This window comes from Dendrobates tinctorius, unplaced genomic scaffold (assembly GCF_039654945.1).
Source record: "Dendrobates tinctorius isolate UK_male_01 unplaced genomic scaffold, ASM3965494v1 ptg000056l, whole genome shotgun sequence".
NCBI lineage: Eukaryota > Metazoa > Chordata > Amphibia > Anura > Dendrobatidae > Dendrobates > Dendrobates tinctorius.
In genome coordinates this window covers 4,414,554-4,436,131 of record NW_027361724.1, presented here as the reverse complement: position 1 = coordinate 4,436,131, position 21,578 = coordinate 4,414,554, and the positions used below count along the sequence as shown (strand labels likewise).

Below are 21,578 nucleotides of genomic sequence, written 5' to 3'. Positions count from 1 at the left end.
GCTTTGGTCACACGACTGTATTTTCTCTCATCCGAGAGAATCGGGTCCATTATGCTAATCACACTCTGATCAGACTTTCATCAGAGTGTGATCATAGTGTGATTTGATTTTCTCAGATGAGAGGTAGATGGCAAAAAATAAATCTCCATCTTCTCCGTTCTGTCAGTCCGAGAAAATCGTACCACACTCAGATATCATCCGAGTCAAGTCCGATTTTTTCCACTGACTCATTGACTTGCATGGCCGAGTGCGATGTGAATATCGGATGCAAATCATGCATCCTATGTTTTTTCCCTAGGACAGATTCTGTCATAAGAAAGAATTGGAAATATGCAGAGACCCATAGAATAAAATTGGTCCGGGTGTGATACGTATTTTTTGTCAAATCGCACTATTACCAAAAATACAGAGATCCTGTCTTCAAGTTCATGATGCCTGAACTTTGAGGATGATTGCTGCCAGGTGTGTTTATTCTGAAATTCTATGACTTTTCAGACTGATCATACTCTGAAAAGCCAGCCAAGGACTATGTGTCTTGGCTGACTAGTCTGAGGTGGGTCCCCAGTCGGCTTCTCCTTGTCCCACACCAGTTGACTGTTAGATCTTTTCCTATGTCTGCACATCAGGAGAGACCTATTAGTCAAATAAATCAGGGCAAGGAGAAACCATCCGGAGACCCACCTTGGACTAATCATCTGAGACACACAATCTTTTTTTAAAGTATGCTCAGTCTGTAAAGTCATAGCACTCCAGAATAAAATATATCTGGCCGTAATAATGCTTGTCATTCAGGCATCATAAATCTGAAGGCAAGTTGCCTCTAAGCTTGAAGTCTACCATTGTCCAGCATACAGTTGCAGATAGTCTTATGTGACTGCGTAGCATCACCGGTATATGTTTATAGGAAAATCTAAAAGCTACTGGATATGTTTGTTTGTAGGAACTTGACTTTAACAATTTGTGTGTATTTTCAGGCGTAGCACAGGTATTGAACAGATTGGATGGAAAGCCATTTGATGATGCTGATCAAAGACTATTTGAGGTGAGAAAGAGCCAGGCGTAAGCAATAATTTTTACAGTGTATGCGAGACCATGGAAACATTTACACAGGTTTTTGGCTGCAGTTGAAAGCCAAATGCATAAAAAGCTTTAAGAACAGTAATTATAAGAGAGTTTTACTGTGCGGTTAAACACATGAAGTTAATGATCTACTGATATCCCCTCTGCTTGGCCTTAAAGTCTCCAGACTCCATCTAACTGCCACAGGGTCGATGGCACAACAGAGATTGACAGTACAGAGTTTTGATGTTATACACGACCGTCTTCGGATTTCCAAATAACATTGGAGTTATATATAAAAGTGAAGTCCAATGAAAAACTGTGGTTACTTCATAAATCTTTACGTATATATTGTGTCCCTATGTGTGTACATAGCAGTAAACTTTGCACCCCTTAAAGCGGTGTTTAATATGATCAATGCAAATGTATGAGGTTAATTGATAGCTGAGATTGCCCTCATTATCATTTCTGAGAGTCAAGCCACCAGAAGATCCTCTCGTGGAGCCATCCAAGGGTCAAGCTATGCAAACCTTGTAAAGTGGTTCTGTCTGCATAAATGACCGTTCAAACCATTCCCTGCCGCTCTGTGCACTCTTGGTATAGCTGAGCATTCAGTGCACCGTCCCACCTACTTTTCTTGCATTTATGTCCTTGAATGACAGTAGCTCTGATTTTACAGATACCAGAGAAGGGCAAAAATAGATGGAAAAAAGGGTAGGTGAGAAGGTTAACTCGTCATACCAAGAGTGAACCAAGTGATTATGCATGGTCTGAACTGTCATTTTGTGCTGACATACTCCCTTTAACAATATGGACATGCGGTATTACAGAAAATGTAATGGAAAAATTGGATTTTGGACTAAAAATGTTATCTTTATACATAGTTATATTCAGGGACAGACTAGGAGTGAAATTCAGCCCTGACATTTGAAAGCACATAGGCCCATGTTGTTATTCCCCTTTGATGCTCCATCTCAATTGCATCCTGAGGACACTGATACTCTTAACAGCATAGCAGAAAATGCAGCCCACGACTTGACCAGCCCAACTGGCATTTGCCAGAATTGCCAGCTGGCCAGTCCGTCCTGGTTACATTGTACAAAGATAAAATGGGGCAGATTTACTTTTGCTGCCTAAGTCTAAGAATTGCTTGGTAAGGTGACTTCTCTAAGCCTTTGGTTGGGGTGGGCACACAGACCCCAGGCATCAATGCAGCAAACAGGAAGGAATGTGAGCAGAGAGGACTTAGCAAACACAGCAATCTGAGGATTAGTGGGACGGATTAAGTTGAACCTAGTAGGGATGAAGATAAGCACAAATGTCAAAGCACAGATGGGGGAGCACACCAAGCATAGGACTAGAGTCTAAATCCCAAGACACAGGTGTGTATCTTAATGGGCCTCAAATAGGCTCCAGGAAATTATGTCACAGTTCCACTTGCAAAAACTGACATGAAGCAAACAGAGGGCAACAGACCCAGGGGAAAGAAGCAGAGACCGGGATACCCAGGACAGGTGTGCAAGTTTTAGAAAGCATAAGCATACATGAGGCAGTCAGAAGATGCATCACATGTATCATAGTGACACACGGAATTTGATGGATTTTTGCATCTCTGGCGCACGTAACACTTAAAGACTTAGTCCCCTCTTCACCCTATTCAGTTGAAAAATGTTGAAAGTTTGTAAAAAAAAATCTTAAAAATTTTGCATTTTCACACCAGTATCGTCCAGCTCTGCCAAAATAGGCAGAGCCAGGGTGGGATGGGGGCAAGACAGGGCATTCATCTAATTCCTGAAGAGATATGGTGTACCTTACACTACAAATCTTACTCCAGTCTATGGCGAGGAGCACAAAGAAGTGCATTTTATACCCCGTCTAAGTCGTGGCTTCTTTTCTTGACAACTCTTGAAGTCTCTTAGAAGAAGCCAACATCTGTTTTTTGTGGTGCAAGTAATAAATATGTCTAAAATGTGTGTGCTACAATAGCAAATCTCCCCGAATATTTTCAGGATGTGAGTTCTAAATGGTCCTGTAATCTGCATCCTATTCACTGTCTCGTTACCCCTTGTGTTGGTTTAGGCTTTTGTTATCTTCTGCGGACTTGGAATTAATAACACGATAATGTATGATCAAGTAAAGAAGTCATGGGCAAAGCAATCAGTGGCTCTTGATGTAAGTGGATCTTTTTAAGTTTGTATGTCAATGTATTCTTCACATAAGTACTGATTCATAATTCATTAACGTATGACTTGACAATGTGTGTTTAATAGCTTCAAGATTTCCGCTTCAAGAATGAAACCAAAAACGATATATCTTTTTCCATATTGAGCAAAGGAAAAAATTTAAAAATTCCGATAAGCACTTGGTTACTTCTCCTTTCCTTAATTCATGATCTTTACTAATGAAAAACAGCATTCTACATCGAAGGGCATTTATTACCACCAAAACTTAAATTAAACCACTTATACATTTTTCTAGGAGACATATATATATATATAAATATACACAATTACACCTCCTGTTTAATTGATTGCTAGCGCTTGAAGAACTGCCTGAATTGAATCCTCAGCCTCAACAAAACTGTTCAACCACAAGAAGAAACCAGAATTATTTTCTCTGATGTTGATCACAAGATCCCAATTTATCTTCGCTTATCCCTTTTGTGCTTTATTGAACATAAAAATACTTTTTTTCTTGAAATGTCCATTATTTTTGTAATGCTTTTGTTTTAGCCAATTCTCACCTATAGCTAACTTATTTACAGTACTATTCAAGTCATTCCTGCTTGTTCAGTGTCTTTGGCGAGCTTACCCAGATGATTCACCTTTTTGGAAGTGTTATTATACCAGGCAGTGTTGAAGAAAAATGAACTCTCCCAGAATAAAGGAAAGCCTAAGAACACAACCCGCTCCCTCCTAGGTTTCAGTTATTTAATGCAGAATTTACTAATTGCCTTAATTAAAGGAAAAAATAAACTACTGCTGCTTCCTATCAAATGGAATAGTGATTTCAAAGTATAAGTTGTATTATTAATAAAAGAGCAAACTTTAAGTCCAGATATGGAGATAAACGACCAGAGTAAAAGTACTTTCTCCATTAAATACAAATATTCTTTAATTCTGCTATAATTGCTAGATTTCCTTTCCTCAGTGGTTTTGAGACTACTTCGTCAGACAGGGCTCAAAGACATTCTGTAGATCTGCTTGCAATATATACAGTACACAAGATTTCATGTTGTTTGGTACACAAATAAGTGTAGCAACATTCTATGGTCCTGTTTTCTGTGCTTAGCTGCTGTCATAAGATGTTAAAAAGTATTATAAATTTTGTTTCGCTGATTTAGGCCTCTTCAGGGGTTGAGAGACAACAGAATAGTAAATTCGTATGACTTTTATAACCTTCTATTTTAGGAAACACTTTCTCCCTTCACTTGGATGGTTAATTTGTAGATCTTTAGCTATCACATCTTCTCATATATCATGTTTGTACATTTTTGTGGAAGACTATATTATGATACTTCTACATTACTATCTGGACTTGTTGTGCATACTTAAAGATCAATGATCTAAATTGCCAAATCTTAATTTTTTAGACCATTTTTGCAGAATTGCAGTTTTAAGTCACAGTATATGTTCATGGACTTAAGGTAGAAATGACATGTCCAGATGTCATTGTGCCTTCCCATGAACTTGTAGATACCATCTCAAAGAAAGAATTTTCAGTTACAATTTTTATTCAGTGCACATTCCCACAAACTTATATGGGTATTCCAAGAATCAGAGATTATTCTGTATTTTCAGACTGCCTTGTCTACATTTGCTTTAAATAGTATACAAGATTAGTAAATCTCCCCATTGTTGATGGAGAAAATGCTAATAAAATGACTGTCCTAACCACCAATGATACTTTGTTGAAGGCCACATTTAAAGAGGTTGTCCAGGCTTGGGGCTCAAGTGTGCAGTAACTCTTTGTGAATACAAGCTAGTGAATCCTCACAACATGCACAGTGCACGCTATCAGGATTCTTCATTGCTGGGAGCGGGCGGTCATGTGCCTGCGAGTATGCGATTTGCATACGTCCAGAAATATTCTGACTAGACGTACCCAGCCTCGCTCTACCCACTTGAGCAAGGCCACGTACGTCTAGTTGACATCTGACCCTATGTATGTAGATCACATACTTGTGGTTGTGGTCACATGCTCATCCACTCCCTGTGCCAATACCGGAGAATCCTGACAGCGAGTACATTGCGTGCTATAAGGATTCACAAGTCTGCAATCACATACAGTAGCAACAGACTTGAATCCCAAGCTTGGACAACCCCGTTAAGCTTTCCTTAATGTCTATAAAAGAAAGTATGTCTACCTGCCTATTAGTCAGGAGTGATGGGTCAGTATGGACGTGTGCATATTAATAGCTTTTATTATGTATTTGGATTCCCCCCAGGGCTGTGGGGTTTACTCGGTACCGGGCCGGTGTCTCAAAGGGCAAGTGTTGCGGCGGCAGTGACCCGGTCCGTGGCCCTGGGTGTCCATGCAAAAGAGGTGGAATGAAGTTGAATAAAGTTTATATGTTGGTAGTTCGTGACACCACCTGTGGTATCTGGTCAGAGGTGACCAGCGCTGCAGTGCAGATCCTCTGGGACAGATGGTGTGGTGCAGCAAAGATGTAATAGCTCTTCACAGGCAGAGCTGTAGTCCCAGGGCAGTAGTAGTAGATGTTAAGGTAGATGATGTAGTGTTTAGACACAGAGATGTACCAGTGCCGAGTAGGCCGGCACAGGAAGAAGGCAATGACACAGCTGAATGCAGTTCCATTACTTTACTCACGTTTCTAGCATAGACAGATGCCCGCTTCAGTGCCATGTCCTCCAGGTCAGGGGCTCAGCCAACTCCCAGGCAGATGGATTAACCCTTCCAGCACTCCCTTCCAAATGTGCCTTTTCTGAACATCTCCTTACTAGCGCTAATCTGAAGTACTTGTAGTTATGAATTACACTCAAGTTCCTCTTTCTTGCTGTTCCTTAGAACTCCACTCGTATGACGGGCCGCTGTAGCCTACTTCGGGGACTCCTTACAATCATGTCCCGGCTCACGCACACGTTGCTGCTGTGCCGTCGAGTCTTAGGTGGGAATAAAGTGGTCACAACTTCTATTCCTCCAGTTTCTTCTTTAGGATCATTAGTATCACACACAGCCTCGGATACCGACGCCTGGCCTTTGGCGCATTAAACTTAGGAAAGGGCTTTGCTCTATCTCTGATCCCGGTTCTCTCTCCTCCTCACGTTCTGTACTTTTCTATCTTCCTTTTGAACAATTGATCTTTACTTTCTCTTTTCCCTTGCTAGCAGCTCCAGCTCACAGGAGGCTGCTGCATCTTGTCCTTTCCCTCCTTCCCCCAGTGGGGGAACAGACTTAACTTCCTGTTAGCTTTCCCCTCTTAGTGTCATCTAAGCTCCACCCACCACCCAGCACCCTTCATGAACCAAAGCAGCTGCCATAAACGATGCTCTGCTGTTCTAAGGTGTCTGTGCTGGATGTAGGTGCTGGAGTCTGGTCAGGTGTTACCATCTTACCTGGGGAGTGGGATACTACACCTCCGGAGGAGGTGCAGTACGTCTGTGGCGACTGAACCCTCAGGGGCCCCAGATCTTGGCATGTAAATTCATTAGCTAAAATTTCACTATTGCAAGCTACATTTTGGGCATACTTGTAAAATCTTCGTATTTCCTAAGGGATTCCATCAGTCTGGAAGACTAATAAAGGATGATGATTATTCTTTTAGCACCCAACTGTCTCATATCACATAAAAGTTTATCTTTTGCCCTGGGCAACCACTAAATCGGCACAGTTTCCATTGCTGAACTGAATTTATAGAACAGACACAAAAAAGAACTACGGTAGTAATTATCTGAATTTTACAAAGTGACTTTTAACTTAATAGAACATGTTTTAAAAAGATGACAGGTGATCATTATAAAAATGTTTTTGTTGAAATGGAACCTGATTCCTTGATATAATCCTAATAGCCCTATTACAGGAGAATAAAAGGCATCCTGTTATGTGTGTCTAAGTGACCATTAGTGATTTTCAAGTATAGAAAACATAATATGAGAGGGTGCTATTCTTACTAATGAACTCACATGAATTCACATCTTGAGTTAGGCCGGTTTCACATTAGCGCATTTTCAGCGCGCGCATGGCCGGGGGTAGCTCCGCCCCCGAGCCGGCTCTCTGCCCGGCGTGCCCGCCCCTTCCTTGTAGCGCCGCCTCCTAGCGGACAGCGGCGCCTGCGATCGGCGCACCCTATCTTTAGCATAGGGTGCGCCGATCGTGCGCAGGCCGTGCGCTAGTTGCGCTTTGACCTGCGCTGCGCACTTTTGACGGTGCGCCGTGCGCGCCAAAATCCGAAAAGTTTGATTTTGGCGCGCACGGCGCACCGTCAAAAGTGCGCAGCGCAGGTCAAAGCGCAACTAGCGCACGGCCTGCGCACGATCGGCGCACCCTATGCTAAAGATAGGGTGCGCCGATCGCAGGCGCCGCTGTCCGCTAGGAGGCGGCGCTACAAGGAAGGGGCGGGCACGCCGGACAGAGAGCCGGCTCGGGGGCGGAGCTACCCCCGGCCGTGCGCGCGCTGAAAATGCGCTAATGTGAAACCGGCCTTAAGGAGGTATTTTCTATATTATATTAATAGTAAAGCCATATAACCCAAGATCAAAAATCTACAAAGCACAGAAAAGACATGAGTAGCTGCTAAGAGAAGGGACCTAGCCAAGGTTGGTTCCATCACCTTTTCTATTGAGTGGTGCATAGGCAATAAATAGTTTGAAAGTAAAAAAAATGAAAAGTTGATCCATGGATCAAACAAGTGTTGGCTTCTTTTTCTCGGTGCTCAAAATTTTCTCATTGTGGAAGGGGGCCACATTGATTTGTTGGGTTGACTATCTTGGGTAACACTATAGGATCTCATCATTTATGGCTACAAGTGCTTCTGGACCATATAAACTTTTTATAAGGCCATAAAAGGGTAACACAAGTGTTGCATATGCATAAAAAACTCAGATATATCGATTGCTACATAAAAACATGTGTTGTGTATTTTAAAGGGGTTTTCCACTATTTGGACAACCTATTCTTAGATACTATATATTCCCCCATGTAAAATAAAAGTACCCTGTACTCGCCAACTGTACTGTCACCATTCCAGATATACTGGCACCATGTCTCCAGGGACTTGACTGACATTATCGTTCTATGTGAGCACTGCAGCCAATCAGCAGCTGCTATTGAGCTACTGTACTGTCATTTTCTTTAAACACCTTCTTAAATACTATATTCTCCCATGTAAAATAAAAATACCCTATACTCATCTTCTGTATTGTGGCCATTGCAGCTATGTTGGTATGGGGTCTCCCAGGGCTTGCCTGACATTATCATGCTATGTGAGTACTGCAGCCTACCAGTGGCTGCTATTGGGCTGCTGCACTCTAACGTCTTTTAGGTTCATCTGAGGGAAGTGAGAGCGCAGCAGCTAAATAGCAGTTGTTGATTGGCTGCAGTTCTCAAGTCATATAACCATGCTACTGTAGGTAAACCATGAAAGACCCAGCGCCGACATCTCTGGAATAGTGACGTGTGAGGGGTGACTATAGAGTACTGTTACTTTACAGTACTTGAGAAGGTTTGTCATTGTAGTGGATAATTTCTTTAAGTTATTGCAAAGTGTGCCAAGTAGTTGATTTATTTCTGGGATTATCTAAAACTTCATATTTGTCCAATACAGTGAGGTAGAAATTAATCGATTGTAAATGTAATATATAATTATTTTTTTAACTTCTCTATACATAGGTCCTTTCCTATCATGCAACTTGTTCGAAAGCTGAAGTTGATAAATTTAAGGTAAGGCATACATGTTTCCAATTGTTTTTTTGCTTCTACATGTTATAGCGAATAGTCGGAAGCATAGCGGTGCGAGCATATGGCTGGGGTAACATCACATTTGTGCCCTCATTTATGATTCTCCTCTGGGGCTTTTGTCTGACTCTCCAAAAACCACAGATTTCAATGATGAGAACAGAATCCAAAATATCAGACTTTAGCCTCTTTACTGGTGGTGTCCATCTTTTTAGCTGGACAATGTAACATAATCTAGAACAGGGTTCCCCAGCTCCAGTCCTCAAGGCCCACCAACAGGTCATGTTTTCAGGATTTGCTTTGTATTGCACAGGTGAAGCAATTATCACCTGAGCAATTCTAAGGAAATCCTGAAAACATGATCTGTTGGTGGGCCTTGAGGACTGGAGTTGGGGAACCCTGATCTAGAACATTCAAACTTTTAGGTATTTCAAGCTTAGACCACAGAGGCTTAAAAAGCGCCAAATTTATCATGATGGCTCATGCTGGTTGATACTTTTGGCCTATCTTGTCTAAGTTTACAACACCATATTGGGTGCGGTTTTTTCTGTATATTAGACAGTTTTTTTTGGCTCAGATTAAGCAAAAATTGTGGAACATTTAGGTTAGCAAATCTGCCTTATTATTTCTTACAGAATGCAAAATATTACACATATACACCTTGTATCCCTGTAAAGTTTCTGTTCGGTTTCTTTTCTTTTTTTTATTTGTTCTTCTTTCTTGTTCTTTCTTTGAACTATTCATGATAAAGCAGAGCAATTTTAACCTAAGATTGCATCTAGTTATCTCTATGCTTTCGGCTTATCTGCAGGCAATTCTTAATCTCTACTGCTCCATCAGTAAACGGAGAACCGGGAATAAAATTATTCAGTTTTACTATGCATGACAGTTTAACTAGATTTATGAAAAATACAGAAAAGACTTCGCTAACAAGGAAAAAAGAAGAAAAGTTTTGTCAAAATGAAATATTATCGTACAATAGAGAGTTTAATTGTATCAATATAAATGGACTGCATTTTGTTATAATATTATTAGTGATTGTACTCATAGTAACAATAGTAAAAGTAATAATAATAATTATAATAATATCAATCATTATTATAATGCTTCCGCTAGTTATAATACTAACAACAATATTTATATTACTAATAATTATTAGTGCTGAATTATTATTATTAGTAGTCCTAAAAATAACAATAGTAGTGGTAGTAGTAGTAATAATAATAATAATAATAATAATAATAAATGTAAATAATAGTAATAATAATTTTAAAAAATATAGTAATAATAATAAAATTAATGATATTTATGGTGGTAAATTATTATTATTATATATATAATATGTAATAATGAGAATAATAATAACAGTGTATGACTTTTTTTTTACGTGGACTGAGATGTCCATACAGAGGTGATTTCTCCCATCTTCACACCCTTGTGTAACTAGGCAAATTTGCCATCCAGAAGTCTGTATGGTACAATATGTTACCTTTACAGACTCCTTCTGTCCAATTAATCCATAAACATGAAACAGCCTTCATGGATCACATTTGGCACATAGGACGCCATCTGGATAACAGCTATTAGAAATAAAGAAAGGCAAGATTAATGATATATTATATGCATGTGTAATATCATATAATCTCCATAGATAGATATTGGGATAAGTGAGGTTCCTGGTAAAGAGCTTAATGACTTGGCGCTGTCATTTGAATGCTATCTTTTACACAAGTCAGTTTCTGAAAATTTGGAATCGATGTGCCTATTTTACTCTAAGTGCTAATACTGCAAAGTATTCCAATATACCTGAAAAAATGCTGTAAAGTGGAAGTGTTTAACAGCAGCAAAAGCTGAGCCCAAAAGTGGTGGACTTTGAAAACTCACTAATGTTCATGTGCCCGGCGAGTACAGATTTGCTGTCTTCTGCAGCATCACTCACTGCAGGATTTCAAAGTACTCGTGGAATTGACATCAGCAGAAGAACGTTGCTCGGGGAGCTTTATGAAATGGGTTTCCGTGGTTGAGCAGTTTCACATACACCTAAGATCACCAGGTGGATGCCAAGCTTGGGCTCTGGAGTATCGTCAATGTTCTCTGGATCAAAGAAGGGCGCGCTTAACTATCTGATGGGCAGTTGCTTGAAGAACACGCCCTATCAAAATCAGAAGAACCTACTATACTATGTTGGAGGAAGGAGGCTGCTTGTTGAGCTTGACTCATGGTTTCATGTGAAGGGAAGTCCTAAAGGGGTTGTCAATTACTCAGACAACCCCTTCTCATCCCATATGTTTCCACCAATTAAAATAATAACACTTACACTGACCTCAGGTGCCGTCGCCATGACAACAATGTCGACACAGCCTCTCCCAGCACTCACCTGACATTGTTAGCGATTGCTTCACGCTCCTGTCTTTTGGACAAACCAGACATATGAAGCAAATGAGAGATATAGCTGCTCTCTCACCTCCGCCAGATTTCAGATATGGAGGAGAAGGGGAGAGTAAAGCCAGTACTGATGGCTACAGGGATGGTGTAACATTGTTGTGGCATGCCTGCCCGGGGAGAGCAAGTGCCGATACCACTGGAACGGCGCCGGCTCAGGAGGTGAGTATAGTTGTTATCATTTTAATGCGAGATAACACAGAGATTGAGAATGAAATGTCCAAGTAGTGAACAACCTCTTTAATGTTGCAGGATAAAAAATATTTCCGATAACTGTATACTAACTACTTTGTGTCAACAGCTTTGCGAAAGTCCATTCTTGTTCAAGTATGATTGTGCCCCAGTGATCAAAGTGAGGTTCTTCAAGACATGGTTTGATGAGATTGGTGTGGTGGAACTCCAGTGGCTCCTCAGACCTCTCACAATTGAACACCTTTTGAGATGAATTTTGATTTTATCAGTTGCATGCTATACGGACTTTCTAGTCAAGTATGTATAAAAAAAAATGCTGGCCGAATGGGCCCAAAGACACCTTCCAAAATCTTTATTCGAGTTGTATTCATTTCTAGTTTATTCACATTTACATCCTGCCTGCCACAATATTTCACAGTCTGGCAGAAAATAGGCGCCTTCTAAACACAAGTTGTTTGTTTTACGTGGTTAATGGTATCAAAATGGAGACAGTGTTTGTTTTCCGAAGCCAGTTTATTCCGATGTCGCACAACCACAGAGAAAAGACAATGATGTCACTAGTAAATGCTGCATGAAGTTAAAAATATCTCAGCATTTTGCACTGGGAGGATAGTACGAGATGTGAGCTCTTTTTTTTCAGATCTGCCACTGCCTAATGTTACTCGTTAATGTTTAAGGCTTTCACCTCCACTGCTTGGTCACATTGACTGCCTGCCTGCGTGGGTGAATGAAGCTCCCAGAGGAAGGGCTCATTAAGTAGTCTCCGTCTCCTCTATAGCACAGGAATGAGCAGTGACGTATTTCTCTGCTTATACAATACATGCATACGCTGTCAGGAAGATGCCTACCTCTGGTATTAATAGAGGAGCATCTATACACACAATCGTATCCCTAGATATTCATTGTAGGTATGTTTTCTAAAGAGAAATCTTACTTTTTTATCATTTGAACTTGTGTTATATACTGGTGATTTTAGTTTTTAACTGTATTCTACACTGATACAATACATACTATATAGTCTACACTACGTATGATTTTGTTTATTTCAGTGAAGGAAATCTGTCACCTCCCGGGATGTATATGACCTATTAATATGGGCATACAGGTGATAGAAATGTTACACTAGTTCTACCTGTATGCTTCATATTTATGGTCTTGTTGCTGAGAAATGTTATATTCTGTCTTTATGGGATTGGGCCATTCAGTGCTGGGCCCCAACTTTCCAAGGGTTTCTGGACCCAACAACTGTATAGTGTATCAAGGTGTTTGAGAAAAAAGGAGGAAAATGAGATGCTAAACTATATGCCACAAATACATTACTTTTCAAAGTCTGACTAACATTAAACTGAAAAAAAAGTTTAGATACTCTTGAAAAATTAGCAAGGACTTGGGAGAAGAGACATCTGGATGGTGGCTTCTCTATGCAGATTGCTTGGTGTCTCTTTATTTGCATATAGGGAAAGACCTGTCGATCAAGCAGGACAGGGATATATTTGAGGTTGGGGGCTAAGTGTTTCAGGGCTCATGCACACAGTCATGTTATATGAATACGACAGAAAACAAATAGTGACAAGCCCAAAGGGAAGAATAGCTCATAATATAGTGTAGTATTGCGTCCTTATAAGGCAGAAATTGAGGTGTCCATGGCTTCTTGGGCAAATGTCTACAGGCAAAGAAACAATGAAGTCACTGGACAAGATCTTCTAATTTAGGAATATTTCACTGGCGACGAAGACGCGCTTCATACACAGTTTGGTCTTTTCTATGGTAACATATAGATGTGAAACCTGGATGATAAAGTAACAAGACAGAAGAAGAATCGAAACCTTCAAAATGTGGTGCTGGAGAAGGATGCTATCAATACCATGGATAATAATAATAAATAATCTTTATATAGCGCTAACATATTCCACAGCGCTTTACAGTTTTTGCACACATTTTCATCACTGTCCCCGATGGGGCTCACAATCTAAATTCCCTATCAGTATGTCTTTAGAATGTGGGAGGAAACCGGAGTGCCCGGAGGAAACCCACGCAAACACGGGGAGAACATACAAACTCCTTGCAGATGTTGTCCGTGCTAACCACTGAGCCACCGTGGATGGCAAGAAGAACAAGCAAATCAATTTTGGAACAAATCAAGCCAGATATGTCACTCAAAGCAAGGATCACTAAGCTATGACTTGCCTATTTTCGACACATCATATGAAGAGAGCAATCACTGGAGGACAACATGGTCGGAAGAATGGAAGGAACAAGGCGAAGAGGAAGACCAGCAACCTGATGGCTTGACACTATCAATATAACGGTGGAGAAGACTCTGATGGACCTATCTAGGCATGCACAAGATCGAGCCGAAGGCGGTCAAAAATTAAAAAATGGATCCTTAGCCCTGTAACATAAGGATTCTGTATGATACCATATAGGCTCATGCTATTCGTGCCGCTTTCAATACATTTTTCATATATTGACTGGTATACTGCTAGTATCGTTTCGTTTTTTCAATATCTAAGTGTGCTCTGTATTGCATTTGAAAAACATTGGCTTCTTTTTTGGTGATGGTTGCATTTTTTCTGTCGATAATTGCATCCTGGTCAAAGTACAACACCATTAATGAAGCAGTATCACGATTAAATGTTGCGCGTCCATCGCGACTCCAGCTAAGCGGTTATATTAGACACAATGCATGGACAGCCGTGGCAGCGTTTCCAGAAGAAAGCTGCCATGTCTCTCTTGTCCTGCATCACCCACTATATTTTGCTTCTGCAATATTTATATAAAAGGGACATGAGCCATAACTGCATTCTCTCGTGCAAAAAATAAAAAGTACAAGCTGGCTATTCTTCTCTGTTGGTTACGGCAGACATGATTTCCATCCAGTTGATATTAGAATGAATTGCATTGCATTTTTCGTCATACAGATCCTGCACTTTTGGCCATTTGCTTTTGCACATACTCAAACCCTTCAGGCACTTTGTATATTACTCTGGGCAGCTTCACAGGCTATAGGGTCAGTGTCCAGGTGACGTGTGTCTTAGGTGGTATGTCGTAAAGGATTGTGAGTTGCCACGGCAACATAATATTGCTAGGATACTTTATTATATGACCTGTCATTTGCAAAATCGGAAGCTTTGTAAATGCATCTTCTCAATCCGAGTGTGTTTACTAAAAACGAAAAAGGAGACCAATCGCAATCCAATAGTACTGTAAATGGGAAGAAATAATTACATGAATGTACAGTACTGTCCCAGTATAGATAAGAAGACAAGTGAGGCAATGTAAAATGTGGAAATATAAACTAGGAAAGATGTACTGTTCTATAAAGTGGAGGAAAAAGCAATAGACAAAGTGGACCAGAAGCTGCAACAAATCTATCACCCCAGCACACACTATATGATGTATTTCACAAATCTTGCTACATATGCTAGATCATGTCAATCATATCCTTAGTGGGGCAGCACAGTGGCTCAGTGGTTATCACTTTAGTGGGTTCAAATTATCCCACCAAGGACAACATCTGCAAGGAGTTTGTATGTTCTCCCCGTGTTTGCGTGGGTTTCCTCCAGGTCCTCTGGTTTTCTCCCACTCTCCAAGACATACTGATAGGGGATGTAGATTGTGAGCCCCAGTGGGGACAGCAATGATAATGTCTGTAAAGCGCTGCGGAATATGATGGCACAATGTTATCAATGCATAATAAAACCGTCTATAACTAGTATGGTGCTTTTTTGGCACAATTCGTACAATTAGGCAATCCGTACTAATGGCTGCCACCAGCACGGAGCGCAGAGTTACTACTAATGAGATGAAGACTGTAAAACAGTCATCCTATCACCTTACAATACATACCTTCCAGTTTCTGGACTGGATACCTTAAAGGGATTGTCTTATTCAATTTGTGAAACTTTGGCAATTGTTTTGGCATTGCGTCTTTTTTTGAGATGCAAAAATGACCCCAGAACAGTGTCAAGCAGAAAGCTCCCATTACAATGCTAGCCATGATGGCCAAAAAAATACTGCCAGCCACTGAATCCCATAGTCCTTCATCTTTACTTAAAATTGTTTGTATGTTACTTTAAGAAAAGTATTGATGCCATATTAGGGCTGTGCTTTGGAGGGTTAGTGCACTGCCGTGTAGGGTCCCTGTTCATTGGGTACCAGTCAATGCTGTTTCCTGGCTGGCTGCCAACACCAGCAAGGGCTCGTGCAGAGACTGACGCCACATCATAAGTTATGATGCTACGCATCGTGCCGCAATGCTAGTAGGGGATAGCAGTCTATAAACATGAAGTACAAGAGAGGATGTGTGATTGGAGTAGGCCTGAGTAAAGCGCCCATGGAGTGCACTGGTGGGCTCTAACCGGAAGCAAGTGACAGGGTGTAGCAACAGGGAAGCTCCATGAATAACCACCATGAGACCTGGCCAGCAAGGAGAGAGTCATATCACTGTAGAAGTGCTGGTGAGCTAGCAGAGAGAAGAGAGTACAACAGTTTGTGAGTCTTTGCTTGTCAGGGTGTACTGAGGAAGCACCGGCCCAAAGGATGAGAGAGACCAGCCAAAAGTGTTAGGCATGCTGCCTGGAGTCCTAGAGAGAGTGCCTGAAATTCATGAGTTAACAAATCACACACAAACATTATACTTGCTTTAGCTACCTTAGCTAAAGAGGTTGGCTGGCCTTAGGCTACAAGTCTGGAGTCACCGTATGTGACTGCAGACTTGTGAGCAATGCGTGTTTTGACAATTCTCCGGTGCTGGCACTGGGAGCGGCGAATGCCAACCTCGCTCAATACACTCTCGTGGAGCGAGGCCGCACATATCTAGCAGGAATGTGTCTGCATATAACATACTTTCGGTCACATGACCGCTACCCTTGGCACTGGAGAATCCTCATAGCATGCAGAGCGCAAGATCCAGACCACCCATATAAAGAGTAGCTGTAGTTTTAATACTTGTTTCATAAATCTATAGTACACATTGAAAAAAAGCAACATTTGTAATATATCTAAAGTGATAAATCTGCTTCATTCTCTTCCTGAACTAATCTTTCACTCTCGGTACTATAGAAGAGATTGGGACAGCCATCAAAGGACTATAACGTTTCAGGCATGTGTAGTGGCCTTCCTCAGGCAAGTAGTCGTCACTGACCAGACCATAAGCAGAGCGTGGTTTATCCCTTAGACATTGTCTACTGGAAGAATTTCAGCCGCAGTGCCCTCAGAACAGCGCTGGTCCCAGGAAAGCAAGAATATATCTGTCCGCCCTAACGTAGAACAGCAGCAACAGCAGGATATATGCAAGAGGTCCCAGACACTACGTTAGGGCAGTCTGCATATTTGGACATCTCCTGCACATCTTGTTTCCACAGGGAATCTCCAAAAAAATACTCTCAGAAGTTGTTCTTTACTCCACGCACAAGTCTTCTCCACCCTAAAGTGAATTGTTTCAATGAAACCAGAGAGTACAGGAGCCCCCTAGTGGATATAGTGTTTATATTCAGTCAATAATATCCAGAGGAATAACTTTCTGTAACTTATGATGTATCTGTACAAAAAGCAGGTAATATACATCCTTCACCATGTGCTATTATTATTGTTGTCAGTAAATACCTAAAGTTACAAAATCCAATCAATAATTCTTGGGCTTCTTAGCACTTTAGCTGTAACCATATTCTAGGCATCACGAGAATGGGAGCAGAAAGAAGACAAGAGATATTATAACAAGCTTATAACCAGTTAAAAATATTGGGTACCATTGTCAATATTTCCCTATAAGATTTTTTTTTGTTACCATTAGATATGTCCAGTGCAAACATTGCAGATATTTTCCTTACACAAATGGCAGATGTACACACACACACAGATTGTGGTGTGAGTCTTGGACTGGTCAAAGTAAGCACACCAGGTCACATCAATGGAAGATCACTGCACTTCGAGCTAGTGAAAACTCAAAAGGCATAGTCATTAAATGGAATCTGTCACCAGGTTTTTGCTAGCCCATCTGAGAGCAGCATAACGTAGGAAAATAGACCCTGATTCCATTGATGTATCACTAAGCTTACTAAGTGCAGCAGTTGAGACAAAATCAGAGTTTCTAGATGGAGCATGAAGCAGAGCTGAGAAAGCTAGCCCCGCCCACACCACAGCTTTCTGTGTACATTGTCTATTGACAGTGAGCTGCTAATCAGAGGAGGGGGCGTGGTCTGACCAGGGCTCACATGAGCTGTAGTCCAGGCAATGATAATCTCCTGGTTATTAAACATTCGTTGTATGGAAACAACAGCACACAATAATAAGCCTAATAAGTGACACAACACTGAAATCTGTGTCTCAGCCCCTACCTTATGCTGTCCTCAGATTACATATCAAAAACCTACTGACAGATTCTCTTTAAAGTGCTTATGCAAGATATCTGGGGAAAACACATTAATAAGTTGCAATATTTTTACATAATTTGGCAGTTGCGCAAAAATTATTAGTGATTGTACACCAGCCCAGGCAAGCTACGCCAATATGAGCATAGCATGGGCGGCTATGTCATGGACGCACATGAAATTGATCAAAACTTACGGCACTAAAGTTACTGGCTGGTGTACATTTCTGGTAGCTGCACATGCTGAGTGTCAGACGTACCTAATTCATTAGGTGGTGCATGGCGCTTAATGAATCGGGTTAGTGTACTCTAGCATACGCTTCATTAAGGCCACTTTCACACTTCAGGCTTTCGGTATCCAGCATGGTGCGGCGAAAAACCGGACTGGCGGATCCGGCGCCTGTTACGACCAGATCCGGCTTTTTCCCCGTGCTGTTTCATTGGTGCCGCATTGCGCCGGATGGCAATGCGGCGCGTCCGTTTTTTTCCAGATCCGGAGAAAATAGCCGGTCCGGCGCTCTGGAAAAAACGTTGCATGCAACGTTTTTTCCCAACGCCAGACCGTTTTTTCACACTGCGCATGCCCGGAAACCTTCTCTGCCAGGAATATATCTGGCAGAAAGAAGGATCCGGTGTCTGTGTTTGCGGCCGGATCGGGTAGTCCGGTTTTTCGCCGCACCATGCCGGATACCGAAAGCCTGAAGTGTGAAAGCGGCCTAAGACTAGCATGTGCTACGCCAGTCTTAATGAATCATCCTCAAAATGATTTCCTGATTTCCACTGCATGTGCAGGAGTAAGAGCTTATCATCTACATAACGCACATGGCCGTTCAGCTTTTGTTTTTATGGAGCAGTAATCAGATTTTCACATAGATCCATGAGCCTTCTACTTTATCTTTATATATCTCTATGTACCAACTTTACAGTTTCTCTTTAAAGGGGTACTTCAGAATGTTACTTTCACATACCTTAGGCTATTTTTATGCACCAAAGTCAAAGGGGGTCCAAAATATTTTATTTATATTTTTCTTCTCCGTAGTTTCCTCTCCAGGTTTTGGCTTAAAATTGCTGATTCAAAATACTTGCCAAATCCATCCAAAGTAAAAAAAAAAAAAAGCATCGACTGTGCATCCATTTTATTACAGTTATCTATTGCTGCTAAGCAAAACTTTACCAAAAAATTAGGAATGGATATAAGGATCTTTGTATAGTTTTTCATCAAACTAAAGCCCACTTGATACTTTGCGTCAAACTGTTATAATTGGGTCCCTACTCTAGTAAGGTTTTTTTTCCCACTGTTTAACTATTTTCCAAAAGTCCCACAACTTTTTCCCCAAATTCATGCCTTCGGTATGGTTTTTGCTTCTTATGGGGAATTTTGGAGTTCCGTTCTTTCTTCCCTGCAGCGGCTGAACATGCATGCTACCCACTCTGTCCTGTCATTTTGCGCTTGTCCTGTCGAAAGCAAACCCTCATCTAATAGAGTGGAGAGTGCTGGAAGACCCATCGTGTTCTTCAAATTAGGCAAACCCTTTACGATGAAAGAACTGTGTCTGTGAGAGTTATCATAGTGTAAGGACGTGAAATCGAACACTTTCTACTTTGGATTTTAGTGATATTTGGTAAAAGAATGACCCCACAGTTAATAGAACGTTGGTCTGTAGTATTTTATACAGTCGTGATGTTATTGGACCGTTGACTTCCTCTACAAGTGCGATCAGTAAGCGCTTTGATGATCTTGATTCCCCAACTCCAGTCCTCAAGAGCAATCAACAGATCACACATTCAGGATTTCCTCAGTATCGCTCTTGTGATTATCCCATCACCTGGACAATACTAAGGAAATCCTAAAAAAGTGATCTGCTGATGGCTCTTGAGAACTGGAGTTGGGGAAAACTAATCAGTAGTACTTACAAAGTAGAACACAAGCCCTGATGTAAAAAAAAAAAGCAACTGTAATTAGTGTTCTAGATCTTATGCAAAGTGCTGTTTATTGTTGATGTGTAAAATGTTGACCTAATTGTGCAACTATGTGAAAAATCTATCAATATTTCATGACCCTAATGCATTATGTATTGCAATGTGATATCTCCCCATTTATAGGGCATACATCACACAGGAGAATTGTGAACACACAAATTTATGAATCACCTACTTTAAAAAATGTTTGATTTCTGAACCAAGAGTTTGAAATGTATTCCCTTATGAGTGATAGCTCAGCCGTGTTGTCTCCAATCATGAAAAATATAACACCGTGGAAGGAATCCAATAATTATTGTTACAAATAATTATTTTGCATTAAAAGCAAGAAAACGTGTTTTGCTTTAAATCTTAACTGATATTTGGGGTTTATTTGACATAAACCTATTAGCAAAAAAAGTTACGTCTAGACCTCAGGTCATCCCAGTTGTGTTACAGTATGTATTTTCTCAGTCTTTGGCGTAGGCTTCCTTGGGATCAATCGATAAAGAGCAACCTTTCAATTTTTAATGCAGCAAAAGTACAAATGAAGTTCCAAAACTTTGTAACATAGAGAACAATGCATCATTTTTGTCTGTCACTTCTCTCCTGCACTGATCTCAAAAATTGCTCAAAACTGTCTACAGATCAGTCCTCAGTGAGGAATTACAGCAGCTGACTTTCAAGGTCTAAAAGAAAAACACAGAGAAATTGCTACAAGTAGTGACTAGAACAATTTTTGATGTAGCAACAATTAAATTACAAAACTGTGTAACAGAGAATAATGCCTTTTTTTACTTATCCATCACTTCTCTCTTACACTGATCATTTACATTCAAAAACTGCTCAAAACTGTCTACAAATCGGTCCTCAGTGAGGTATCATACTACAGGATCTACTTAATATACTCTACAAGAAAGACACTCTGAGAAATTGCTACATCTAGTGACTAGAACATGAAGATGGAAAAACTGCTAAGAAATGCAGGATACAGGTAATATAATGGCCAGAAATACTGTTTTTCGTCACATACACACAAATGACAGCTTATTCTGAAAACTCACCTGAAATAACATTTACTCTAAAGGGTCTTGCAAACCTTCTACTACGTGCCATCTTCACTGGTGAATCTTCTGATTTGTAGACCCTACTATGTGCGGATGGCATTGCACTAGGCCTACTAATAAGAAGAGGCCCCAGGGATGCCAGCAATCAGTAGAAGATCCTAGGCTCTGCTCTGGTGTCCTTGGACTAGTAACATGGTCACTGAATAAGGATCCTGAAAATCTTTTTGCTCAACTCTAACCTTACCCACAGATGCAATCTGCTGTATTTAGTCAAGATCTACACCGGTTTCTCTCAGCCGTCAGAATAATTCCTTATAAAAGTACGATCAAAGTTCCTCTAGTGAAAAATAGTGCCAGCATAGTGCCTGACATGAAGTGTCAGCAGCAGAGTGCCCTCTGATGAATAGTGCCAGCACAGTGCCTGACATGAAGTGTCAGCAGCAGAGTGCCCTCTGATGAATAATGCCAGTACAGTGCCTGACATGAAGTGTCAGCAGCAGAGTGCCCTCTGATGAATAGTGCCAGCACAGTGCCTGACATGAAGTGTCAGCAGCAGAGTGCCCTCTGATGAATAG

The 21,578-nt window shown here is 40.9% G+C and overlaps 1 protein-coding gene across 1 annotated transcript in view; it reads left to right on the top strand.

Annotated features, from left to right (window-relative positions):
- Positions 1–21,578, top strand: part of PDE11A (phosphodiesterase 11A) — an 825,102-nt gene that overhangs the window by 484,276 nt on the left and 319,248 nt on the right. Inside the window, exons 8-10 of the mRNA XM_073577434.1 lie at positions 975–1,042; positions 3,139–3,231; positions 8,908–8,958. Of these exons, the coding sequence (XP_073433535.1) occupies positions 975–1,042; positions 3,139–3,231; positions 8,908–8,958 (212 nt within the window). The remainder of the gene's footprint in view (positions 1–974; positions 1,043–3,138; positions 3,232–8,907; positions 8,959–21,578) is intronic.